Source organism: Anomaloglossus baeobatrachus, chromosome 8 (assembly GCF_048569485.1).
Source record: "Anomaloglossus baeobatrachus isolate aAnoBae1 chromosome 8, aAnoBae1.hap1, whole genome shotgun sequence".
Classification (NCBI taxonomy): Eukaryota; Metazoa; Chordata; class Amphibia; order Anura; family Aromobatidae; genus Anomaloglossus; species Anomaloglossus baeobatrachus.
Genome location: NC_134360.1, coordinates 259,019,120 through 259,046,738, shown reverse-complemented (window position 1 = coordinate 259,046,738; position 27,619 = coordinate 259,019,120). Strand labels below are relative to the sequence as shown.

Sequence of the window (27,619 nt, the reverse complement as noted above, 5' to 3'; positions counted from 1 at the left end):
GCAGCCCCCAGCTCTGAGCACCCCCCAGCCAAAGCAGCCCCCCCAGCTCCGAGCACCCCCCAGCCAAAGCAGCCCCCCCAGCTCCGAGCACCCCCCAGAAGACCAGCAGCTCCCAGCTCCGAGCACCCCCCAGCCAAAGCAGCCCCCCCAGCTCCGAGCACCCCCCAGCCAAACCAGCAGCCCCCCCAGCTCCGAGCACCCCCAGCCAAAGCAGCCCCCCCAGCTCCGAGCACCGCGTACCCCTCTCCATCCTCTGATACAGGTATTATTATTATTATTATTATTTTTATATTATATTATCATTATATTATTATATTAATTCTATTATTGTTATTGTTTTTATGTTTTTTATTACTAATATTATTATTTTATCATTATATTATTAATATGTATATTATATTATTAATGCTATATTAATTTATTATCATTAATTTAATTATTATATTATAATTTTTGTATTTATTATTATTATTATTATATTTTATTGATTTATTATTATTGTTAATTTTATTATTTATGCTATTTTTTATGGTTGTTGTTATTTATTATTATTATTATTATTATTATTATTATTATTATTATTATTATGTCACTAACATATACTAGAGCGCTCACAATCACCCTACCTCTTCCATATTGTGTGCCTTGTTTTTCGGTTTTCCGCGAGGTGAGGCTTTGATCACATTTCTCATATATTGTGACCATTAATATCAGCGGACACACGTGATAAATAATGAATAATGAGACTCTGAGTGATGGTTGCTGTTGTGTTTTGCTATATTTTTATGGACATAGTATTCCATCAGGAGGAATGCATTGCATGGCGTTTAACCCCTTGGCTGCCAGCACTATTCCTGAGAGGACACGTTCCATTGTATTCCATGGGCACCTGATCCATCGTTCTTGCTCCTGCTTTGATGTATTTCTGTATCTTTCCAGTAACACGCTTGCTTCTTTGGATTGTATAGCGGCAGTGGATTACCTATGAGCGGATCCTGCTTTCCCGGGACACAATAGGCACGATTCGCCCAGATCCGGGTCCTGTAGGGTTCTGCACCTTGTTATTTGGGATTGGCTCAGTTACTATAATCCCGTCACCTCTTGTTATATATAATCCCGCCTGGATTATATTTCTGTTTTATTGCGCTGGTTTTTGTTGTTTTTTCACACCCCTTGTTGTTCCTGTTACTATGGCGCTCGTCCCTATGGAAGGCTTCGGCTGCCTCATTCACTCCAGGCTCGCGTGCCATTGCTGGGGGGGCATTTTGAGAGGCGCTTTCTTACCTAGATTTACAATGCAAAACAGCGTGAAGTCATTCCCTAGATCCGCGGTTTATGGTTTTTGCATCTCTGCTGTTTTTAATCCAATTGTGATTTTTTTTTAACTATTTAGGGGACACATTGCTACATGTAGGAATGTCACCATTTATTCAGTTTGATCCAGGATGATTTATAATAAAGATATAGGATCAGTTACATCTCCAGTGATGGCTGATGGGTGAGTTTAATATGAAGACATCATTAAGGGTAATGTGAAAGACTATGGAGGTTTGTGACAGGGGAAAATGATTTTACCCAGTGGTTGTGTCAGTCACTCCTTCATTCACTTTCACACCCTCTGATATGGAGTTTGTAGCCTGGTGCAAGGTTCAGATTTTTCTCCTGTAGGAGTGTCTCTCCCAGTAATACAGGCTGGATGTGAGCTTTGTGTGTATCCTGGGTTCTGCTGTCTTCACTTCTCATATATCGGCACAGCTTCTATCCTGCACTTATTTCCTCTCCCTGTGCTTTTTTATTTCTCTGTAGCCGGTTTGCTCTGCCCTCCCTGGGATTATACATTATAGGACTCTCTGATATGGAGTTTGTAGCCTGATACAAGGTTCAGATTTTTCTCCTGTAGGAGGTTCTCTCCCAGTAATACAGGCAGGATGTGAGCTTTGTGTGTATCCTGGGTTCTGCTGTCTTCACTGCTCATATATCAGTCCAGCTTCTATCCTGCACTTATTTCCTCTCCCTGTGCTTTTTTTATTTCTCTGTAGCCTGTTTCCTCTGCCCTCCCTGGGATTATACATTATAGGACTCTCTGATATGGAGTTTGTAGCCTGATACAAGGTTCAGATTTTTCTCCTGTAGGAGGTTCTCTCCCAGTAATACAGGCAGGATGTGAGCTTTGTGTGTATCCTGGGTTCTGCTGTCTTCACTGCTCATATATCAGTCCAGCTTCTATCCTGCACTTATTTCCTCTCCCTGTGCTTTTTTATTTCTCTGTAGCCTGTTTGCTCTGCCCTCCCTGGGATTATACATTATAGGACTCTCTGATATGGAGTTTGTAGCCTGATACAAGGTTCAGATTTTTCTCCTGTAGGGGTGTCTCTCCCAGTAATACAGGCTGGATGTGAGCGTTGTGTGTATCCTGGGTTCTGCTGTCTTCACTGCTCATATATCAGTCCAGCTTCTATCCTGCACTTATTTCCTCTCCCTGTGCTTTTTTATTTCTCTGTAGCCTGTTTGCTCTGCCCTCCCTGGGATTATACATTATAGGACTCTCTGATATGGAGTTTGTAGCCTGATACAAGGTTCAGATTTTTCTCCTGTAGGGGTGTCTCTCCCAGTAATACAGGCTGGATGTGAGCGTTGTGTGTATCCTGGGTTCTGCTGTCTTCACTGCTCATATATCGGCACAGCTTCTATCCTGCACTTATTTCCTCTCCCTGTGCTTTTTTACTTCTCTGTAGCCTGTTTGCTTTGCCTTCCCTGGGATACTTTCTACCTTCTCTCACTTCTGCTATCTTTAAAGGGGTTGTCCACTTCTAGGACAGCCTCTTCTCATTACACATGTTTCCTCCAGGTAAAGTAATAAAGCCATACTCACCTCCCGTACCGGCACCTTCCAGAGGTTTCCACAGCTCGTGGTGTCGGGGTGCACATGGGGTTGTGATATCATGCGAGCCTCGAATCCAATCGCTGTCAGTTTGCTCCTCCCGCCTTCGGACCAAACAAGCAGTGAACAGGAAGTGAGCACCGCCACTGCACAGGTTTGGTCTAAAGGCGGGAGAAGGAAGCCGGTGCTGATTGGACGCGGGGCTCACGTGACGTCACAGCCCCATGTGAGCATCGACACCACGAGATGTGGAAGCCGCTGAGAGGGCGCCGGTACGGGAGGTGAGTACAGTCTATATCATTGTACCCGGCGGAAACGCGTGGAACGAGGAGGGATTGTCCTAGTAGCGGAGAAGATAAAGGCGCGCGGCCGTCTGTGAGGGGCAGGACCTCGGAGGGATGGGGGTCTTTTTGCACTAGACGAGATAAAGGACTTTGCAAATAAATGTTTATTATTTTTGAATATCGTCCTCAGCGTTCCATACATCATCTACAGTCAGGATATATTGGCGCAGAGTGAATTCGTTATTCCTGTTGCCCATTTCTTGTCCTGCGCTGATATCCAGGGTTTACAGAGTCTTATGTATTAAACATTGGGATCGCAATCAGATGTCCCACACAATAAGTTTATACCGGGGTATCTGATAGACTCAGTATATGTCACGCTAGGGACGGGGAAGTCCCCTGCAAAAGGGAAGGGAGACCCTGTGTATAGCCAGGGTGAGGGAAGACAACCATTGAGGCCTGGCTTCCCTCACCGCCCTAGGTAGGCTTCTCATCTATGCGCCGAGCAGGATACCTGGCCCTAGGCTGACCCTGATCTAGGCCCTAGGTGGGGAACGGATGAGATGAGCTCTTTGTCAACCCTACTAAGAGCTAAAGGACACAGAGGGCTAACAAGCAAGGGAAAATAACAAACAACTTATCTCCAAGAAGATTCAGGGAGAGGGGACCGCAACATGCAACGAAGTTACTCTAGATGATTGCAAGCCGCCTGCTTGCACTCAGGATCTGTAGGCAGTTAGAGCTATTGTCAGCACAGACAAGAAGGGAATGAAAGTATACAATATACACCAAGCAGGAGTAATAGAAGGTCAGGGAGCAGTTTGTGCAGTGAAGTGCTGCGACCTTCTATAGCCGGACACCACAGGACTGTCTGTCACCCGTGACAGTATAATTACCTTACATTTAGCTGACAACTGGACACTGGCCGAAAGGTCCACTGTTACAGTGCCATGGGCATTAGCCTAGATAGTGAAAATGCTTGAGTACCCTATCAATATGAATCATATAATAATTAGAACGAATTATAAAAGGAAAATTATAAAGTTGATTGTTTTTACAAGCAATGTTACCCATTTAATAAGATGAAGTGACCCCTTTAAGTTGTTTTGCATAATTAATATTGTGTTTGGTTTCAAATTTGTGATGGAAATTTAATGAATTCCACGTTGCTTGTGATTTCTGGTTGTACCGACCATGAACTTTTATGAAATGCTTTGCATTGCTCCTGCAGAGCTGGTGTGCATTGTTCCTGCAGAGCTGGTGTGCATTGCTCCTGCAGAGCTGGTGTGCATTGTTCCTGCAGAGCTGGTGTGCATTGTTCCTGCAGAGCTGGTGTGCATTGTTCCTGCAGAGCTGGTGTGCATTGTTCCTGCAGAGCTGGTGTGCATTGTCCCTGCAGAGCTGGTGTGCATTGTTCCTGCAGAGCTGGTGTGCATTGTTCCTGCAGAGCTGGTGTGCATTGTCCCTGCAGAGATGGTGTGCATTGTCCCTGCAGAGCTGGTGTGCATTGTTCCTGCAGAGCTGGTGTGCATTGTCCCTGCAGAGATGGTGTGCATTGTCCTTGCAGAGCTGGTGTACATTGTTCCTGCAGAGCTGGTGTGCATTGTCCCTGCAGAGCTGGTGTGCATTGTTTCTGCAGAGCTGGTGTGTATTGCTCCTGCAGAGCTGGTGTGCGTTGTCCCTGCAGAGATGGTGTGCATTGTCCCTGCAGAGATGGTGTACATTGTTCCTGCAGAGATGGTGTACATTGTCCCTGCAGAGATGGTGTGCGTTGTTCCTGCAGAGATGGTGTGCGTTGTCCCTGCAGAGATGGTGTGCGTTGTCCCTGCAGAGATAGTGTGCATTGTCCCTGCAGAGATGGTGTGCGTTGTCCCTGCAGAGATGGTGTGCATTGTCCCTGCAGAGCTGGTGTGCATTGTCCCTGCAGAGCTGGTGTGCATTGTTCCTGCAGAGCTGGTGTGCATTGTCCCTGCAGAGCTGGTGTGCATTGTTCCTGCAGAGCTGGTGTGCATTGTCCCTGCAGAGATGGTGTGCATTGTCCCTGCAGAGCTGGTGTACATTGTTCCTGCAGAGCTGGTGTGCATTGTCCCTGCAGAGCTGGTGTGCATTGTTTCTGCAGAGCTGGTGTGTATTGCTCCTGCAGAGCTGGTGTGCGTTGTCCCTGCAGAGATGGTGTGCATTGTTCCTGCAGAGATGGTGTACATTGTCCCTGCAGAGATGGTGTGCGTTGTTCCTGCAGAGATGGTGTGCGTTGTCCCTGCAGAGATGGTGTGCGTTGTCCCTGCAGAGATAGTGTGCATTGTCCCTGCAGAGATGGTGTGCGTTGTCCCTGCAGAGATGGTGTGCATTGTCCCTGCAGAGATGGTGTGCGTTGTCCCTGCAGAGATGGTGTGCATTGTCCCTGCAGAGGCGGTGTTTAATAGTCTCTCACAGTCAGAATACGGAATCATTTGTGTTCTTTCTTCCTTGTAGCACAACCTCCTGCTGCAGTCATGTCGACCTCAGCCAGCTCACAGCTAAGCAAGGCAATGAAGCAGATGTACATGGACATCCCCCAGACAGATAAGGTCCAGGCTATGTACATATGGATTGATGGGACCGGAGAAGGCCTGCGCTGCAAAACTCGTACCCTCGACTCTGAACCCAAGACGATTGAAGGTGTGCAACAATGTATCAATAACAAGCAAACAAAACAAGTCTGTGCATCCAAATAAATACCGCCACATAATGCTCACACATAGCCTCGCACCATTAACTCCCGCAACCTTTGGAAATGCTTTTCTGTAACTTATTCCTTTAATCTTGCACATGTTACAAAACGTTTCATAATTTCCCCCGATATCAGAGCTTTGCCATAGAAAATAATGGACGCGGGACACAGCCCTAACGTCTCCCATGTTATGTCTCTAATCCGATGCAGAACTGCCCGAGTGGAATTTCGATGGCTCCAGTACATATCAGTCAGAGGGATCCAACAGCGATATGTACTTGATACCAGTGGCCATGTTCAGAGACCCCTTCCGGAGAGACCCCAACAAGCTGATATTCTGCGAGGTGCTGAAATACAACAGAATGACGGCAGGTAAGAAGCCAAAAAGTGTGCGACCGCGAGTCCGTAAATCAACGTGAACAGATGACAGCGAATTTATATCCTGTCTCCAAAACACAACGGGGGCAATTGAGACCCTTCTACTTATTAGATAGCTGTGATTGAAGGGTTGTGCGGCTGCCGGCTACTGCCCCCCACTCCCCCATGCACAGGAACGCTCGGCCGGGACTTATCTCCTCTCCGAAGAATTGGATCAACTGCTTAAATTCATCAGATCAGCCCCCATAGATATCAGACTGTGCCCATCCCCCTATATAACCACCTATATCAGCGGGATCTGACCACCATAGATTAATGTGTATAGGGGCATTGACTTAGCCAGGTTGGGTTTTTTGCCAATCAAAGCTGGGGGCTGCATGGTGACTTTGGCATTGGCACTTGGCACAAGGCCAGAGTTCTCTACGTGCTACTGCATCGTAGTGCAATACATGTGAATATGGTGGCTATAGGGTCGGGTACGGTGGCTATAGGGTCGGGTACGGTGGCTATAGGGTCGGGTATGGTGGCTATAGGGTCGGGTATGGTGGCTATAGGGTCGGGTACGGTGGCTATAGGGTTGGGTATGGTGGCTATAGGGTTGGGTATGGTGGCTATAGGGTCAAGTACGGTGGCTATAGGGTCAAGTACGGTGGCTATAGGGTCGGGTACGGTGGCTATAGAGTCGGGTACGGTGGCTATAGGGTCGGGTACGGTGGCTATAGGGTCAGGTACGGTGGCTATAGGGTCGGGTACGGTGGCTATAGGGTCGGGTACGGTGGCTATAGGGTCGGGTACGGTGGCTATAGGGTCGGGTACTGTGGCTATAAGGTCGGGTACTGTGGCTATAAGGTCGGGTGCGGTGGCTATAGGGTCGGGTACGGTGGCTATAAGATCAGGTACAGTGGCTATAGGGTTGGGTACGGTGGCTATAGGGTCGGGTACGGTGGCTATAGGGTCGGGTACGGTGGCTATAGGGTCATTTACGGTGGCTATAGGGTCGGGTACTGTGGCTGCAACAACCAAGTCACAAACAGTCTGATGCATTGGGTTTTATGCAACTTGCTAGCTGCAATTACAGAACAGGCAGAAAGACACAATTACAGTAAGACACGGGCTCCATAGTAAATTTGGCGCCTCTTTGACTAGCCACGTGCCAAAGCTTTAAATATAAAGGGACTCAACCATCAGAATTATCATATATAAGTAAAGTCGGTGCTATACTGGTGCCAGGATGCTGAATGTAAGCAGAGCCTCTGTTCTGAGATTGGAGGTTTTATTTTAGAAATATGTGCAAGTAAAGTTCCAGCAATGCACGGCTATATGATTGACAGGTGCAATAGGAAGGGAATATGTGGGTCGGGTTTTAATATCTATTCCCGCCCCTGCCTGCCTGGCCTTCGTACCCCTCTCGCTGTCAGAGACAGTAATTCTGGCACAGACAGGGGCAGGAATAGATATCAAGAACCGACCCACATATTCCCGCCCCTGTTGCACCTGTCAATCAAATAGCAGTGCATTGCTGGAACTTTACTTGCACATATTTCTGAAATAAAACCTCCAATCTCAGAACAGAAGCTCTGCTTACATTCAGCATCCTAGAGCCAGTATAGCACCGGCTTTACGTATATATGAAAATCCCGCTGGATGGTTCCCTTTAAGGCAGTTCTGAGCAACTATGGATATGCAATATCATAGACCCCAATTTCTGGTATAAGTCCTAGCAATCGTGTTGGTCCACAGTTGGCCATTTCCCCTCCTGGCAAACCCTACCCACTTTTTCGAGGTACTAGAAGCGTAAACAGAAAAACCCACAAATGTTTGCGCAAAATTTGGTCTGCACCAAAATGTGATGATCAAGCTAGAACTTGCAAATATTAAAGTGGTTTTCCTGAATTTTTTTTTTAAAAAAGTGACATTTTCTTTTGTAATAGCAACTTTGTGAGTCCGGTCCATTGCTGTATCTGGAATTGGAGAACTGCCTCAATGAGATAAATGCACAAAAGTAGAGTAATGGACACTGACGCTAAGGATAGACAGTGATTCCACTGAGATGACCATTGCTGATGGCCGGGGCTGTATTTACAGTCCTCAGTTATAACGTCTTTCTCGTATATTTCCACCGATACAATATTGGAGATCCACAAGAGGAAAGTGGATATATAAACTATTGTTCTCACCATGAATACAATACACATAGTGACTACTGTGGTGTATCCGCCACGCTTGGACAGCTGGCCGGCCAGATTGCCGCCTGTGTAGCTAACCCAACCGAGCGTTGTCACTCACCAGATGGACCATGCAAACCGCCAGCTGTAACCGTATAAAAATGACTATATAGTGCGCGTTTAGCGGGAATGTTGTCTCTCCGGTATTATGCTATTGAATTAATGTCAGATCTTAGTGGATATGGAGGCGGCCGGATGATAAAGCCAAACTTTGAAAGTCGTCTGTAAGAAGGCGGGAAGAGTCTTCAAGATGAATCATTCATTGTCACTCCGCGGCTGGAATTCATTTAGTGACTTATGGAACAGAAATATACAAGTGGATGTGTTCTTAATAAGAGACTTGGAACAAAATGTACTTTATATATTTGTCAAAGAAAAGTAAGACAGAGACATGTAAAGTGCTCGGAGCAGCAGGCGTTCCGGCACATAGAGGCGAGAATGCCCCTCAGGGCAGGTGTACATTTTAATAAGGGAACCCTATGTCATATACTCATGCATATTGAAATTCATTGCTGATGGTCAAAAGAGAAAAATTACTAAAATGTCAAGAATTGGGGAATATAGGAAAGTATATAATATCCCATTAGGCTTGTTTCATTCATCCGACAGTCACGGTCCCAGTACAGACCACATTGTTCAGACCTAGAGCGTATGTCTTGACCAGATCTCGATAGTCACGGTCCAACTACAGGCCACATTGTTCAACCCAAGAGTGGGTGTCTTGACCGGATTTTGACAGTAACGGTCCAAGTACGGATCACATTGTTCAGACCAAGAGCGGGAGTCTTGACCAGATCTCGATAGTCATGGTCCAAGTACGGACCACATTGTTTAGACCAAGAGAGGTAGTTTTGACCGGATTTTGACAGTCACGGTCCAAGTATGGACCACATTGTTCAACCCAAGAGCGTGTGTTTTGACCAGATCTCAACAGTAACGGTCCAAGTACAGACCACATTGTTCAGACCAAGAGTGGATGTCTTGACTGGACCTCAACACGCTCATATATGTCCATGAGGTTCAGAAGATCCCTAGCATGTCTAGACATCATGGTCCAGACTTGGACCATGAATGTCAGATGTGTAAAACCAACCAGACTGGGAGTCAATCCATTTTAAAAAATGGTTACGGGCCCTAGGTTCCTATAAGTGTATTAAGAGTGGGTGCCTAAGTCTCCTTAGAAGGGATCCAATGCTGGATCACCAATAATATCAAAAAAGGTTCATGATGCCCATGGAGGAGCCATGCCTATTAAATACTACTGCTGATCAAACAGATATACTTTTTATTCTGTGCTTTAAACAATTGATATTAGGACTTCTTCAGAGATAATTTACGGATAGGTTGGTATCTAATGGAGGAGCATGGAAGGAGACTCCGAGCAGGACAGAGGTAACAAAAGGCCATAATGTTACACCATAGAAATGTTTTGCCGTGACTGAGGTATGGTCCTGATGGTAGCACTTGGTATGATCCAGTTTTTTAATCTAAAAGTTGCAGCACCAGACTATTAAGATCTAATGCTTTATTACGTCATTTCGAAACCACACGAGCATCCCATGTTCAACCTCTACTTTTGCTTTCGAGCCCCATTAGGGAACTTCTCATAGAAGGTTTACTCTAGTTTGTGGAGTTGTATTGACCTTCATCTTGACTGTAATGAGATCCAATGGCGTGTTTCCATCATAATGACTCATATGAAATATAAGACTATATAAACCAGTGCTGGCCAAAGTACAACCCAAGCCTTCAAACTGAAAACATCTCAGTAACAGATGACTCCTTTACTTTTAGACACAAACCTACGACACACTTGTAATCAGATCATGGATATGGTGGATAATGAACACCCCTGGTTTGGAATGGAACAAGAATACACCTTGATTGGCATGGATGGACACCCATTTGGCTGGCCCTCGAATGGCTTTCCAGGACCTCAGGGTATGTCCATTTTGACCTACTCCATTATTTTGTGCCATAGAGTCGTTAATATAATATACTAATGATAACAGTATACCATCAGTAGCTGATTTATGCAAAGTAAAGCTGTGTGTACCCAGAAGTAGCCATATATTTAGAATTTGGTGGCTTTTTGGTCTTTAATGTTAATGTCCTGCTCTGTAAGTAATGATTCATGATCAGAACCACGTAATCCTTGACTTCTGTAGTTATTTTTCTACTGTTATTATACCATATACTTTCATCTACTTGACATAGCTATCATGACGATCCATGATAATTACTCACGCCTACATCACATTAATTAAATAACAATGGGGTCATCCAATGCCGGGTGATTCACCACCTCGCCTAATGAGATTTGTTTTTCCTTAGGTCCTTATTACTGTGGTGTAGGAGCGGATAAAGCATATGGCCGGGATATTGTGGAAGCTCATTATCGCGCATGTCTATATGCTGGTGTGAAGATTGCCGGAACGAATGCAGAAGTTATGCCAGCGCAGGTGAGATGATCCGTGACTGAAAGCAACGGGTCAGGTGAAGATGCTATTTTATTGAATTCCAAACTAATATGGGTCAACATGGATGTCAGGTGGTGCAGAGGTATCAATGGCATTTTACTTTTGTTCTCTATGGGGTTAAAATGTCCTTAAAGAGGTGGTTCAATAGTATTTTTCCAAGCCACATCGATATAATGTTGAGAAACAAGGCTTCTCTCAAATACCGTGTGTTGGCAATACTGCCTGTGAGTGGCGCTATTGTGGTCCGCTCATCCCCTTCTCGTGACCCCCGGGCTCTGTGACCTCTGATGTCTGGTGATGTCACGTCAACTTCCAGTTGACCTCACATCACCGAGGCGGCCCTAGTCTCCGTGAGTTACTGGGCTGTGGGTAGCATTTCACCGCTCGTCACAATCCAGCATTGTTCCTACTTGCGGTGCTCTGCAGGGAAGGATGGAGCACGCGAAATGCTGGGCTGTGACACTGGGCTGTGACGAGTGGTGAAATGCTGCCCACAGCATAGTCACGGAGACTGGGGCCGGCCTCGGTGATGTCAGGTCAACCGGAAGTTAACCTGAGATCACCGGACATCAGAGGTCACGGAGCCCGGGGGTCACTTCATGGGGATGAATGGATTGCAATAGCGCCACTCACAGGCAGTATTGGCAACACAAGATATTTGAGAAAAATCTTGTTTCTCAACATAATATCGATGTGCCTATGAATACTAACTAGTGAACCCCCCTTTAAGTCTTAGAAGGACACCAGCATTATAAAAGACACATCGTTGGTGGTGGGGACCTACTAGAGATGTCTCATTGGGGTTTGTGAGCTTCAGGTTACTCTTCTGACCATGGATTCCATGTTTTTAGCTGTTTCCACAATGTCCTATCTTTTAGTTTGGCCCCAATGAAGTTTAGTGGTTTCCCCTTCACAGTTCCCTCTAATTCTTTCTGGCATAATAATCTTTTCCAGATCATTTGGCCTTTTCTTGTCTCCAAAAATGAGGCTTGAAATCTTGTCATCGCTGCTTTACATAGGACACGAGTCTGGAGTTAATTAGGAGTAGACTCGCTTGTCTTCCTTACCATCAAAGATCTTCTCAAACGTCTTTTCCAATATTAATGTTTTTTTTCCAATGTGTTTTTGCTTTTATAAATGAAGTCTCGATATATTTGTTGTATTATAGTGGGAATTCCAGGTGGGTCCATGTGAAGGGATCAGTATGGGAGACCACCTCTGGATCGCCCGCTTTATCCTGCACCGAGTATGTGAAGACTTTGGAATTGTGGTTTCATTTGATCCTAAACCCATCACTGGAAACTGGAACGGAGCCGGCTGCCACACGAACTTCAGCACAAAGCGCATGCGCGAGGATGGCGGCCTCAAGTGAGTACAGGCATAGTGCACCGTGGAAAGAAATCCGCTCTTCCACAAACAAATGTTTTCTATTCCGGGTCTTAAAGGGGTTTGTGCAATTTCTAGAAAGTCTGTCTTTTTTTTTTCCCAAAATCACTCTACTCAAGATCATGGTCTGTTTTTCCAATTTCAGCTCAGCCTCATTCACTTTAATAGTGCTGAGCTTCCAAACCAGACATGGCCCTTGTTGTAGAGTGGTGGGGGTTTTGGGAAAACAGCAAACATATTTTATTTTTTCTAAACTTGCCCAACTTTTTTAATGGCTTAGTTAGATTTTGCTTATAGATGTTTTTTTTTAAGGGGGTACTCCTCTTAAAGGGAACCAACCAGCAGGATTTTCATATATAAGTAAAGCCGCTGCTATATTTTCTCTAGGATGCTGAGTGTAAGCAGAGCTTCTGTTCTGAGATTAGATGTTTTATTTCAGAAAAATTTGCAAGTAAAGTTCCAGCAATGCACTGCTGTGTGATTGACAGGTGCAACAGGAAGGGAATATGTGGGTCGGGTCTTGCTATCTATTCCAGCCTCTGTCTGCCTGTCTGGCCTTCCTCTCCCTGTTGCTGTCATAGATGTCAATTCTGGTGCATGCAGACAGGGGTGGAAATAGATAGCAAGACCCAACCCACATATTCCCTTCCTGTTGCACCTGTCAATCAAATAGCAGTGCATTGCTGGAACTTTACTTGCACATATTTCCGAAATAAAACCTCCAATCTCAGAACAGAAGCTCTGCTTATATTCAGCATCCTAGAGCCAGTATAGCACCGGCTTTACTTTATATATGAAAATCCGACTGGTGTATTCCCTTTAAGGTTAGACTAATGTCGGTCGAACATGCGGATGTTGTCGGGTTTGGCTGACAATCTAATGTGAATGAGGCCCCCCCCAACTCTACCCCCAATCGATAATGACAGGGAGATAAGAAAACGGCATGTCTGATTCCGGACCTCCGATGCTTTTGTTCTCTGAGAGATAAGCTACCTCTGCAGATCTCTGGCAGGGGCTCTCTCATAGAGAACACCGGAGTGAGAGCCCCTATATTTCAGAGAGTCGGGCAAGATGGCTACCAAACAATTGGCCAAACGTTGCTCAGCCAGCAGCTATCTGAAGTGTGGGGGCTTTAGACTTCTGGTCCCGACTGTTGGGAGTATGAGGTCCAATGATTCCTCTTCATTTACACCTGAACCCCCATATACCTCAGAGGAGAAGTAGCTGTAACGTCCACACCCTTCAGTAGAGAGGACGGTGTATAAGCAAGGCTAGCTTTTCATTGGAGTGTAAGGGTTGCTTCACACACAGCGAGATCGCTACTGAGGTCGCTGCTGAGTCACGGTTTTTGTGACCTCATTAGCGATCTCTCTGTGTGTGACACTGGATCTGGCCCCTGCTGTGAGATCGCTGCTCGTTACACACAGCCCTGGTTCGTTTTTTTATTGTTGCTCTCCCGCTGATAAGCGCACATCACTGTGTGTGACAGCGAGAGAGCAACAATCCTGAATGTGCAGGGAGCAGGAGCCGGCGTCTGACAGCCTGCGGAAGCTGTAACCAAGGTAAACATCGGGTAACCAAGGTGGTTACCCGATATTTACCTTCGTTACCAGCCTCCGCAGCTCTCACGCTGCCAGTGCCAGCTCCTGCTCCCTGCACACGCTAAGCTAAGCGGTGTGCGCTGGTAACTAAGGTAAACATCGGGTAACCATACCCGATGTTTACCTTAGTTACCAGTGTCCGCAGCTTCCAGACACCGGCTCCGTGCAAGTGCAGCGTCGCTTGCACGTCGCTGCTGGCTGGGGGCTGGTCACTAGTCGCTGGTGAGATCTGCCTGTTTGACAGCTCACCAGCGACCATGTAGCGATGCAGCAGCGATCCTGACCAGGTCAGATCGCTGGTGGGATCGCTGCTGCATCGCTAAGGTGTGAAGGTACCCTAAGGCCCTGGAATGAACAAAGAGGGAGCACAATACCCCCTTCTACTAACAGACGTCCCTTTTAATCAAACTGATTGTTTTGGAGGAGCAATGACTTGTAAAGAGGAGCAATGAAGACCCAAGTAATATTTAACCCTTCATTCTTCCAGGTACATAGAAGCCGCCATTGAGTGCCTTTCTAAGCGTCATGACTACCACATTCAAATCTATGACCCCAAGGGGGGATCAGACAATGCTCGCCGCTTAACAGGTTTTCATGAAACCTCCAACATCCATGAGTTTTCCGCTGGAGTGGCCAACCGCGGAGCAAGCATCCGCATTCCTCGCAATGTGGGACAAGAGCAGAAAGGCTACTTCGAGGACCGGCGTCCATCGGCAAACTGTGACCCATACGCTGTGACAGAAGCTCTGATTCGGACCTGCTTGTTGAACGAAACCGGAAATGAACCCGTCCAATACAAGAACTAAAGACCCCACAGGCAGAAATAGCTGCTCCTCACCCAGTTCTGGTTCTACCCTGTACACCTAGGCCTCAGTCCTGTTATTCCACCTAGGCCTCAGTCCTGTTATTCCACCTAGGCCTCAGTCCTGTTATTCCACCTAGGCCTCAGTCCTGTTATTCCATAGTCTCCAGACAGGGGCATTGCTAGTAATGAGGCGCAACGCACAGGTGTCTCATTATCTCACATTAGTCTGGTTCTATTGTGTCAAAATTATCAGGAAGCACAAATGTTTTACTCTTACTAAAAATCTTATATCAATGAAAGGCAAGTTATCATCAAAAAAATGACCCGCTGTTTAATCAGGTTCTTGTGTTACATTTTTTTGGCTTTTTTTTTTTTAATTTTTCCATATTACAAATTGTAACACAAAAAAATAGATATCTTGCAATTTTCATATTGGTCACTAGGGCATTTTTAGACTTTAAAAACAATACCTATACATTAGCAGCAGTGATCAGACCCCCCCCCACCCTATCTTTTGTAATGATCTGAAGGGAGGATGTCGGGGGTCAACTGTGACATCGCCTTTCGTGATTGGTGGATGCTGTATTCACATTTGTGTATAGAGATGTCATCAGTGATTATCATCCTGCCTCTGCTGATAAAGAAGCTGCTGAAAAATCTCTCTGAAAAGACAAGAAGGGTCTAAAATTTTTGGCTGGCTGGTGCAAAAATTAAAAAAAAGGAAGATTACCAATTTTGTTTTTGTAACGAGGATTGTAAAATATATATATATATATAAATCTCGATCATATATATCATATACATACATATATACTGTATATATATGCCATTGCCAACATTTTTTTAAATACCTGCAGGTCTTTCTTCTGATGATACCTTCCCTTTTAGCACAAGGTAGAGACAGAACTGGTGACCAGTCATTCCCTCCAGTGGCCGACACCAAGCATAAGCTCCTGGTAATAGGACGACGTGCACTGGAGGGAAAGGGCAACACATCATAACTGTGGGGGCTGTGCCCCGATATATTCCTCCTTAGAAACCCAACGCCTAATATTAGAGCATAAAAAGAATATAGGTCAAAAGGAATATCAACTAGCCCTCTAAAGGGCACGAAGAAACGTAGGGAATAGCACAGGGTCTACGGGGAGCAGCAATCTGTACTCTGCCTCGCTACTCTCCATGATAACCACTAATATAAGATAAATGGGGGGTCTTTCATCCCCCCACACTTTTATGCCAGGTACTCATTCATTTGACATGTTCTTGGCTCACCCTGCTAGCTAGTTCTAGTCCTTGGAGCAGGTTGTAGAGAGATCTTTCAAGTGAACCGGGGTCTTTCTTTCTTGTGCCGGGTGCCCCTGAGGCTTGTCCTTGATCATAGTAGTGTCGTCTCTTTGGGTCCATATTTGTAGTATTTTTCTATTTAAGTGTAAATGAAGTCTACATTGAGGTATGGAAGGTGGGATGATATCTACCAAGGTGTTTTCAATAATAATAAAAAATGTTACAAAAATAATATCTATAAAAAAAAAAGAAAATTCAAGGTTTAGGTTGGTGCTAATCAAAAACCAAGTGTATGGGAATGGTACAGATTGACTAATACAATGCATAAGGCAGATAATGAGTAAGAAAAGTGCTGAACATGAGCAGACCGTGGTAGATCAGCGTTCTTCATCTTCACCCAACTTCGGGGAGAACTTTTTGAAAATGGAGACTGTTAAGAGGACACATAGACTACCTGCCCTCCGGCGTTACATGGGACCCAAGACCCCGCGTCAGCCTGTGATGTTTACAATTGTGTTCCGTGCATCTCGTCCATTCTTATCGTCCTCGTTCACGGAAGGCCGTAAAATGTGTAGGTCATTTTGAGCTCGTACAAAAACTGACTATGTTTGATGTATTAACTTCCAAGGGTTTTGGTTTGGTAAGAGCTGGGCTAATATTTAACCTTCGCTCTTAGGTTACATGCACTGTACCACTACCTGACATGCACTGGAGAGCGCTGTACCAACGTTTCATCATTTTCAGTGCAAAGTGACAAAAAAAAAAGAAAAGAGAGAAAAGAATTATATTTTCCCAGGAAATTTGTATGATTTTTATGCACGTGTGGGAAAGAAATCCAGATTCCTCCATGTTTGTGAATGGGTCTCGGGTATTAATGGCAGGTTAGGATTTACTGCTCTGACTCGCATCTCATTCTGACATAGTCCTGTTTTTAAAATAGATTTTGTTTTTCTTTTTATAATAAAAAAAACTAAATCTGGATCTACGGTCTCTGTGTCTTTATTTCATTATTGGTTCAAGATCAGAACTTTTAGGTATGAAATCCCTTAGTGCCTTAGTGTCCTTTTTGATTATACACATGTATAAATAAGTGCAGAATAGAACTTGGGGCCCAAAAGGGGCAAATAATTTCAAGGTCTCAACCTCCATTTATACAAAGTCTATGCGTGTTCTCTATTAATTACAATATAAGCTTTTTACCAATGAACACACCGGACATACCATTAAAGAGGTTGTCTCAAGTTCTTAATAGGGTAAAACTGCAAAGTGCTTGTAAAGTCAAGTGTTCCCCTTACACGTAGTAGATGCCTTCAGACCAACGAACATCTGACGCATGACAAAAATACAACAAACAACACAAGAAAGGGGGAACACCGGGACCTAGCTCTAGTGAAAAGGGTAGAGAGGACACCTCCTATCCTCACCTGCAGCTCTCCCTACTCTCCTAGCCATGCCCTATACAGTCTCCGCTACTGTCGCCGAGCAGGAGCTTGAGACCCTGAGAAAAAAAATCGATATATAGTATAACCAAACAATAAAACAAAGCGATCAGACATCCTCAATGCAAAAAGTGATGTTTATTGATAAAAAAAGGTGAAAGAGGTGGAACAGAGTGACATACACCAATAATCAAAGAAGGGAAAGGTAAGACAAACGGGAAAACAGCAACAATATAAGGATAAAGTCTGGCTTCTGGAACACTCCTCAGCTCCTTCCACCAAGGGGACCAGTATACAAAAGGTTTTGTATCTTCAGCAAGGATTGCTGGGTAGCACCTCTATTTAAACCTGAAGGGATATGGCTAGAAAGCAGCTACAGCTGACACACTCAGCTAGGAACTGCTGGAAAATCTGCCAGCACCAAAACTGACATTAACCATTTCAGTGCTAAGTCAAATGAAAATTTAAATGTAGAGAGCCAGATGGAGATGAGAGGCTCCAATCCTAAAGCTGTCACTAATCTCCAAAAACAGGGAGATGACCGTGGTATTAAACTAGAAATGTTCCCTTTATTAAAAACCACCTCTTTTCTCAAGAACAAAGGGATTTTGCATTGTTAGCTCTTTGCCTATTTTATTTGCTATCTTTCTGTCCCAGCGTCGCTAGCTACCTAGGCATGGGATGTGCGACACAGGCGCTACTCCGGAGCTTGCAAAATCAGTGGCCACGGTCATCTTCAGTTCCCTTGGAAGAACGCTTAGTTTGCAAACATGATGCTGTTCTGAACTGTCAATCTTCAGGAGTACACCGTCCCCTGGGAGCTATTAAAACAAGAGGCAGAGGAGATGTGAGCTCCTGAAGATACAACACGAGAAAACCGCTTCAGGCTATGTGCGCACTAGAAAATGGACCTTTTTTTAACAAAAATCTGCCCCAAAAGTTAAATGAGCCTATTTCTACCTCGAAGGCAGATGGGATTGTACATTAGGATGAGCTCTTAGGCTGCAAAGGGCCCATATATTGCTCTTGCACAGAGGCCCTCTTCTGTCTGTGTCCACCAGTGGGGTCCACTATGCTGTGTAAAAGGGCTGTGGGGAGCCATCACACTGGGGTTTGGACCGGTTTTGTGACTCTGAGGACCATCCTACAGTGCTGTGGGATTGTGGGGGCCATCTTACTGTGTATGGGATACTGGGGGACTCATCATGAGCGTGAGTAAGCGTTGGGGACATCACTGTGTTGGGGGCACTAAGGGGTTACCATACAGTTCATGTAGAGGGTATTGAAAAGGAATTCACTCTTGAGGTATCAAACTGTGCTTGAGGGTCATTTTTGTTGGCATCATACTTTATAGGGACGATGAAAGGGTTAACGTAGTGGATGAAAACACTAAGGGGTTTCAATTAGTTTGTATGTGCTGTAATACCTGTCCCCCTCTTGGGAGATACACTATTCTGTGACTATTCCTGTGAGACCATACCCGCTAAATTCTGGGGGGAATGGGGGGGACACATTAGGACTTCTGCTCTGGGGCCTCATGGTTTTCTTGTATTTTCCTTAAACTCACTGTGTTGTCATATTATACAGCCCATTATTTTCTTTGGAGACGGGTGGAAGTATGAGAGAGGAGCAGAGTGAAGAAACAAGCAGAGGCAAGAGGTAGGCACAGAGAGATCATGCTGAGCTTTCTAACCAGCCTTTTACCTCATCGCAGACCTGGATGCACATCTACACTGCTCACTACTGCTCTTGATTTCCTCCATGCTGCCGCTACTACTCTCTGTATGTGGAAAAGGAATGGAGAGCAGGAATCCCTCTCCATGTGCTATGCTTTTTATTGGAGACATCATCGCAGCTTGTCTCTTCCCACCAGCACAGAGTAGATGAAGCCTGCCGAGGAGGAAACTGGTGAAAATGCGGTACAAGTAATAAAATGGCCAGAAATACTGTCATGTTTGGTTACGGGTTACCCTTTACACAGGGACAAATATAAGGCTATACCGAAAAGTCTGTAAATTGTCCCGTGGTCACATAACCTAAAGCTGCTAACATGACACAGTAAAAGGGCCGTTTCTGAGCCGATGCATTCATCCTGCCTCCGGGAGGGGCCTGTTTGTTCTGGCCTCGTTCCAGGGGTCACGCCGCCATATGTTGGTGCCGCTGCCTCCGGGACGCTGTCAGTGATATTTCCGTCTCTTGTGTGCTCCGTTCCAGTGAGACGTTCTCTGGTTCTTGTCCTGCTACCCGGTACTGTTTGTCCTGGCCTCCGCTCCTTTTGCCCGACCTGACTTCCATCCCTCTTGCCTGACCTGACCTGATCTCCCTCCCCGCGACCTGACCTCCGTTTCCCCGGCCTGTTCTTATCTCCGTTCCTCCTACCCGTTCATTTGTCCATACCTTCTGGTCCTCTGGTCTCCTGTCCTGTCCTGTGTTCCCTGTCCACGTCCTTCCCTGTGCTTACTTGCTCTCCCGGTATCCGACCTCGGCTCTGTTCTTTGACTTTGGTTGTTTTCTCCTCGGTACTGACGTGACATCCCGGCTTAGACCCTGACTGATTGACTATCCATGCTCTTTGTTTAGCGACCTCTAGTGGGCTTTTGTCTAACTACACTCTGGAGTCCCTGCGCCCCCTAGTGGTAGCTTGACATCAGAAAGATGGAGCCATGGTCAGTTTTGGAATTTTGGAAAGAGTTAATAGAAATGCATTGGCTTCCACGCCAACTTCAATATATACAATCATATGAAAAAGTTTGTGCACCCCTATTAATGGTAACCTTTTTTCCTTATAACAATTTGGGGTTTTGCTATTTCAGTTTCATATCTAATAACTGATGGACTGAATAATATTTCTGGATTGAAATGAGGTTTATTGTACTAACAGAAAATGTGTAATCCGCATTTAAACAAAATTTGACCGGTGCAAAAGTATGGGCACCCTTATCAATGTCTTGATTTGAACACTCCTAACTACTTTTTACTGACTTACTAAAGCACTAAATTGGTTTTGTAACCTCATTGAGCTTTGCACTTCATAGGCCGGTGTATCCAATCATGAGAAAAGGTATTTAAGGTGGCCACTTGCAAGTTGTTCTCCTATTTGAATCTCCTATGAAGAGTGGCATCATGGGTTCCTCATAACAACTCTCAAATGATCTGAAAACAAAGATTATTCAACATAGTTGTTCAGGGGAAGGTACAAAAAGTTGTCTCAGAGATTTAACCTGTCAGTTTCCACTGTGAGGAACATAGTAAGGAAATGGAAAAACACAGGTACAGTTCTTGTTAAGCCCAGAAGTGGCAGGCCAAGAAAAATATCAGAAAGGCAGAGAAGAAGAATGGTGGGAACAGTCAAGGACAATCCACAGACCACCTCCAAAGACCTGCAGCTTCATCTTGCTGCAGATGGTGTCAATGTGCATCGGTCAACAATACAGTGCACATTGCACAAGCAGAAGCTGTATGGGAGAGTGATGCAAAAGAAGCCGTTTCTGCAAGCACGCCACAAACAGAGTCGCCTGAGGTATGCAAAAGCACATTTGGACAAGCCAGTTACATTTTGGAAGAAGATCCTGTGGACTGATGAAACAAAGATTGAGTTGTTTGGTCATACAAAAAGGCGTTATGCATGGAGGCAAAAAACCACGGCATTCCAAGAAAAGCACTTGCTACCCACAGTAAAATTTGGTGGAGGTCCCATCATGCTTTGGGGCTGTGTGGCCAATGCCGGCACCGGGAATCTTGTTAAGGTTGAGGGTCGCATGGATTCAGCTCAGTATCAGCAGATTCTTGACAATAATGTGCAAGAATCAGTGACGAAGTTGAAGTTACGCAGGAGATGGATATTTCAGCAAGACAATGATCCAAAACACCGCTCCAAATCTACTCAGGCATTCATGCAGAGGAACAATTACAATGTTCTGGAATGGCCATCCCAGTCCCCAGACCTGAATATCATTGAACATCTGTGGGATGATGTGAAGCAGCTGTCCATGCTCGGCGACCATCAAACTTACCTGAACTGGAATTGTTTTGTAAACAGGAATGGTCAAATATACCTTCATCCAGGATCCAGGAACTCATTAAAAGCTACAGGAAGCCACTAGAGGCTGTGATTTCTGCAAAAGGAGGATCTACAAAATATTAATGTCACTTTTATGTTGAGGTGCCCATACTTATGCACCGGTCAAATTTTGTTTAAATGCGGATTGCACATTTTCTGTTAGTACAATAAACCTCATTTCAATCCAGAAATATTACTCAGTCCATCAGTTATTAGAGATATGAAACTGAAATAGCAAAAACCCAAATTGTTATAAAGAAAAAAGGGTAACATTAATAGGGGTGCCCAAACTTTTTCATATGACTGTAACTATTAGATATAATATATGTAAACTTCCAGGACACAGTTATGTAATGTTGTTTTTTTCCTTTTTATGTTTTTCATTTCAATCCTGTTCTGGGAAAACCTATTATTATTTTTTTTAACCTAAGCCAGATGAGTGTGCGGCCGCGGCGGATCCGGAGGAATTTCCCCTGAATCATACATTAAAAGTCAGACAAATTGTACAAGCTCCGTTCATTACATAGGAAAGTTGTGAAATGAAGTCTTCAGGAAAGAGAAGTGCTGATGTAGAATGACAAGTGCATTGCTCAGGAAGCGCGCGCCCATACACCAATATGGGAGGAAGATTAACAGGCCCGAACGCCCAGAAGAAATGAGGGAAGTCAATATTTGCCTAGGATATAACTGTCCAGATGTGCAAGAATCCGGCAGAGCCATCTGACATGGAAAGTATTCAGTACTAAGTTTTAGGGATTTTACCAAGGGGTGGTGTTCCCAGGCTTCTCGGGGGAGGGGGGTGTCATGTCTTAGACTGCTCCTCATAATTAGCCTGTAAGCATTAGTACAATGGGTTCACTCTTGCACTGTACGGGGATTAAAAAAAAAAAACAACAACCTAATTTCTCAGCTGAGCAGCAGTAATAAAATAAGAATAAAAACTGGGCACTTTTGATCTAAGTCAGATCCTCTCTGTCAGCAGTTTTTTGCCATGTGTCTTAGGACAGCAAGACGTAGTGGTTAAAACACTGAATTCAGCGATGTGTAACTTATCAGGCTGTGTGCTGTTGTTTCCTTACAATGAAAGTTTTATCACCAGGTGATTATCACTGCCGGAACTAAAGGGCTCATGATCAGTTGTCCAACCACGCTCCCTCCTCTGATAAGCAACTCACTGTCGATAGACAATATACACAGAGAGCTCTGGTGTGGGTGGCTGTGTGCTGTTGTTTACTTACAACAAAGGTATTATCACCAGGTGATTATCATTGCTGGAACTAAAGATCTTCTGAGCAATTGTACAACCATGCCCACTCCTCTGATAAGCACCTCACTGCCAATAGACAATGTACACAGAGAGCTCTGGTGTGAGCGGGATTAGTTTTTTCAACTCTCTTGTGGGTGGCTGTGTGCTGTTGTTTACATACAACAAAGGTTTTATCACCAGGTGATTATCACTGCTGGAACTAAAGGGATCCTGAATAGTTTTCCAACCATGCCCACTCCTCTGTTAAGCACTTCACTGTCAATAGACAATATACACAGAGAGCTCTGCTGTGGGCAGCTGTGTTGTTGTTTACTTAAAGCGAAGGTTTTATCACTAGGTGATTATCACTGCTGGAACTAAAGGGCTTGGGATCAGTTGTCCAATCACGCCCCCTCATCTGATAAGCACATCACTGTCAATAGACAATGTACACAGAGAGTTCTGGTGTGGGAGGGGTTAGATTTCTCAGCTCTGCTGCATGCTACATCTAAAAACTCTGATTGTGTCATAACTGTTGTACCTAGTAAACGAAGTGACACATCGTTGGAATTAGAGTCTCTTTCACTACATTATGCCGCTATCAGATGAGATAACAAAAATCTGATGACAAGTTCCCTTTAAAATAATGTGTCACCAGGTTTTTTCTACCTCATCTCAGAGCAGCAGAATGTAGAGACAGAGACCCTGACTCCACCGATGTGTTACTTATTGGACTGTTTGTTGTAGTTTTGGTAAAAGCCAAGAACAGCAACTACCTGTGTGGATGGTTTCAGGCGCGGCATATGTCCGGAGAGGCAGCGCCGGAATCACAGCTATGAGGCGTTAGTGGACTTCATTCCTATGATAATATACAGGCAGATTCCAGATAAGAGACTGAAGAAACCAGGCTCAGACGGGCCCACCGGGACACCGGGCGATTCTTAGGTGGGACCCGGATCTTTGGCGAGTCCTCAAAGAGGTTGTAGAGGGTCCGCTGGTAACCGTACTGACTTCAGCTGAATGTGCGGCAGGAAGGGCCCGTCAGGGATTAGAGCTCCCCGTTCTGCCGCGCGGTGTGGTTTCCAAATATCACTGATCAATAAGTTATCATCAATCCCGGGGATCGGTGATCCTGCACCAAAGAATGCAAACTACCATACATCAGCTATAGTGCGCGTGCCCTAGGTGTGCAGGAGCCATCTGTTGTGCTGCCTGCAACGGAGCGTGGTAGTGAAGCCACTGGACCACAGAGGATTGTGGCAGCCGACCCTAGGAGCGGACTCAGACAAAGCCAGAGGAAAGGAAGAGCGAGACCGGTGCCAAATAACAAGGGTCCATGTGTAGAGTCCAGAGCGCAGGCGCGGCCAGCACAAGAGAAGGCCAGGTACCCGTAGGTATGGCCGAGTAGTAATGAATAGGTACGACCAGAGCACCGGCCGAGTCCAGTCCAAAGAGGACGTAGATGGTAACACCGGGCCAGGCCTTGATCCAGTGCCACGAAGGACATAGCCACATAAATGCAAAAGACAAAAAAACAAACGTGGCTGCAGGGGTCACATCCTGGCAGCTGGTCAGCACAGACCGGCAGCTGCTCAGCACAGACCGGCAGCTGCTCAGCACAGACCGGCAGCTGGTCAGCACAGACCGACAGCTGGTCAGCACAGACCGGCAGCTGCTCAGCACAGACCGGCAGCTGCTCAGCACAGACCGGCAGCTGCTCAGCACAGACCGGCAGCTGCTCAGCACAGACCGGCAGCTGGTCAGCACAGACCGGCAGCTGCTCAGCACAGACCGGCAGCTGCTCAGCACAGACCGGCAGCTGCTCAGCACAGACCGGCAGCTGGTCAGCACAGACCGACAGCTGCTCAGCACAGACCGGCAGCTGCTCAGCACAGACCGGCAGCTGCTCAGCACAGACCGGCAGCTGCTCAGCACAGACCGGCAGCTGCTCAGCACAGACCGGCAGCTGGTCAGCACAGACCGGCAGCTGCTCTGCACAGACCGGCAGCTGGTCAGCACAGACCGGCAGCTGCTCAGCACAGACCGGCAGCTGCTCAGCACAGACCGGCAGCTGCTCAGCACAGACCGGCAGCTGCTCAGCACAGACCGGCAGCTGGTCAGCACAGACCGACAGCTGCTCAGCACAGACCGGCAGCTGCTCAGCACAGACCGGCAGCTGCTCAGCACAGACCGGCAGCTGCTCAGCACAGACCGGCAGCTGGTCAGCACAGACCGGCAGCTGCTCTGCACAGACCGGCAGCTGGTCAGCACAGACCGGCAGCTGCTCAGCACAGACCGGCAGCTGCTCAGCACAGACCGGCAGCTGCTCAGCACAGACCGGCAGCTGCTCAGCACAGACCGGCAGCTGGTCAGCACAGACCGGCAGCTGCTCAGCACAGACCGGCAGCTGGTCAGCACAGACCGGCAGCTGGTCAGCAGAGACCGGCAGCTGCTCAGCACAGACCGGCAGCTGCTCAGCACAGACCGGCAGCTGCTCAGCAGAGACCGGCAGCTGCTCAGCACAGACCGGCAGCTGCTCAGCACAGACCGGCAGCTGCTCAGCACAGACCGGCAGCTGGTCAGCACAGACCGGCAGCTGGTCAGCACAGACCGGCAGCTGCTCAGCAGAGACCGGCAGCTGGTCAGCACAGACCGGCAGCTGGTCAGCACAGACCGGCAGGGACCATGACAGCATTTCTACAGGATTATTTCGGGGAGTAAATAAGGAAATACTGTTTTATTCTTCTCTATAAAATTAGATTTTTTTTATTATGTGTTTAGTAAATGAATTTAATAATTAATTCACTTAAAGGGGATCTGTCACCAGGTTTTTGCTTCCCCATCTGAGAGCAGCGTAATGTAGGGGCAGAGATCCTGAGTCCAACAATGTATCACTTAGATTACTGACACAATCAGAATTCTTAGATAAAGCAGAGCTCAAAGCTAACTGCACCCACCCCTGATTAGCAGCTTTCTGTGTACACTGTGTATTGACATTAACCCCTAAATTTCTCGATGTTTCATTTTTTTTGTCCTCTCCTTCCACGAGCCGTCCCCTGGCCGTGATTCCCCGAGGTCAGTAGATTATGTAGACACCAAACTTATATAGTTTTTGTTTTGTTCAAGTGGTGAAAAAAAAGACCTTTTGAATACAAATCTCTTGCTTGTGTTGCGACTTTCCGAGTGGTAACTTTTCCAGTTTTTGGGATATGGAGCTGTTTGAGGGCTTGTTTTTTGCAACCAGAGCCAATGTTTTTATTAATACAGTTTGGGGGTATGTATGCTATGTATGTTTGATGTTTTTATTGATACAGTTTGGGGGTATGTATGCTATGTATGTATGTTTGATGTTTTTATTGATACAGTTTGGGGGTATGTATGCTATGTATGTATGTTTGATGTTTTTATTGATACAGTTTGGGGGTATGTATGCTATGTATGTATGTTTGATGTTTTTATTGATACAGTTTGGGGGTATGTATGCTATGTATGTATGTTTGATGTTTTTATTGATACATTTTGGGGGTATGTATGCTATGTATGTTTGATGTTTTTATTGATACAGTTTGGGGGTATGTATGCTATGTATGTTTGATGTTTTTATTGATACAGTTTGGGGGTATGTATGCTATGTATATATGTTTGATGTTTTTATTGATACAGTTTGGGGGTATGTATGCTATGTATGTTTGATGTTTTTATTGATACAGTTTGGGGGTATGTATGCTATGTATGTATGTTTGATGTTTTTATTGATACAGTTTGGGGGTATGTATGCTATGTATGTATGTTTGATGTTTTTATTGATACAGTTTGGGGGTATGTATGCTATGTATGTATGTTTGATGTTTTTATTGATACATTTTGGGGGTATGTATGCTATGTATGTTTGATGTTTTTATTGATACAGTTTGGGGGTATGTATGCTATGTATGTATGTTTGATGATTTTATTGATACAGTTTGGGGGTATGTATGTATGTTTGATGTTTTTATTGATACAGTTTGGGGGTATGTATGCTATTTATGTATGTTTGATGTTTTTATTGATACAGTTTGGGGGTATGTATGCTATGTATGTATGTTTGATGTTTTGATCATCTGTTCTTAATTATATTTTCCCTGTTGTTTCGCTGTTTGAAATTCTGTCATTTTTCTTTTTTCCCTCGTTATGCTGTTTACTGATCGGATGAATTTATTTTATATTTTCATTGATCAGAGTTTTATGACCGCAGCTATAGCAAATATGTGGCTTTTTATTATTTTTGTTCGTTTTTAATTTATTAAAAAGGGGTTATTTTAACTATTTTTTTCTTAGTTTTTAAAACATTTGTTTTTTACTTTTACTGTAATTAATAGTCCCCTCAGAGGACTTGAACCTGCAATGATCTGATCACTTGTTCTATTTAGAGAAATTCCTGTATATAGAAGAAATCACAGCCTCCTATTGTCACGGTCGTCTCATTGTGTTTAGAGTCTAGTGACAGCTCCCGGTCTGCAGACTCTCATCTCCATCAGGTTATCCACATTTAAATGTGGTTTTGTTTCCTTTAATACCTAAACAGTTAATGTCCGTTTTGCTGCTGGCAGCGTCTCCAGCAGTCTCTAGCCGAGAGCTTCAGCTGCAATTACTTTGTAGTCAGGTTTAAATAGAGGTGTTACCCAGCAATCTTTGCTGTTGATACAAATCCATTTGTATACTGGCCTCCTTGGTGGAAGGAGCTGCGTTGAAGCGTTCTAGAAGCCGGACTTTATCCTTTTATGTTGCGGTTTTTCCCCTGTTTGTCTCTCCTACCCTCTTGTCTCTTTAGTGCAGCGGTAAAGTTAGTGAAACTCACCGG

At 45.2% G+C, this 27,619-nt stretch overlaps 1 protein-coding gene across 2 annotated transcripts; it reads left to right on the top strand.

The window, feature by feature from the left end:
- Positions 1–178: 178 nt before the first annotated feature.
- GLUL (glutamate-ammonia ligase) lies at positions 179–17,015 on the top strand. 2 transcript variants are annotated; one of them, XR_012724978.1, is made up of 8 exons: positions 179–262; positions 5,638–5,823; positions 6,086–6,247; positions 10,273–10,419; positions 10,813–10,940; positions 12,127–12,326; positions 14,433–14,808; positions 14,884–17,015. XR_012724978.1 is itself a non-coding variant. In XM_075320600.1 (7 exons), exons 2-7 carry the CDS (start codon positions 5,658–5,660, stop codon positions 14,749–14,751), a joined length of 1,122 nt encoding a protein of 373 aa, XP_075176715.1. In that variant the 5' UTR covers positions 179–262; positions 5,638–5,657; the 3' UTR covers positions 14,752–17,015. The 2 variants fall into 2 exon arrangements, 1 of the variants encoding a protein (XP_075176715.1); XM_075320600.1 differs by having other exon boundaries at positions 14,433–17,015.
- Positions 17,016–27,619: the final 10,604 nt, after the last annotated feature.

Excerpts from the sequence above, each read along its gene's own strand:
- GLUL (XM_075320600.1), top strand. The coding sequence starts at position 5,658 with ATGTCGACCTCAGCCAGCTCACAGCTAAGCAAGGCAATGAAGCAGATG. Across the intron at positions 6,248-10,272 it reads ATACAACAGAATGACGGCAG|ACACAAACCTACGACACACT; the intron begins GTAAGAAGCCAA and ends CTTTACTTTTAG. Across the intron at positions 12,327-14,432 it reads CGCGAGGATGGCGGCCTCAA|GTACATAGAAGCCGCCATTG; the intron begins GTGAGTACAGGC and ends TCATTCTTCCAG.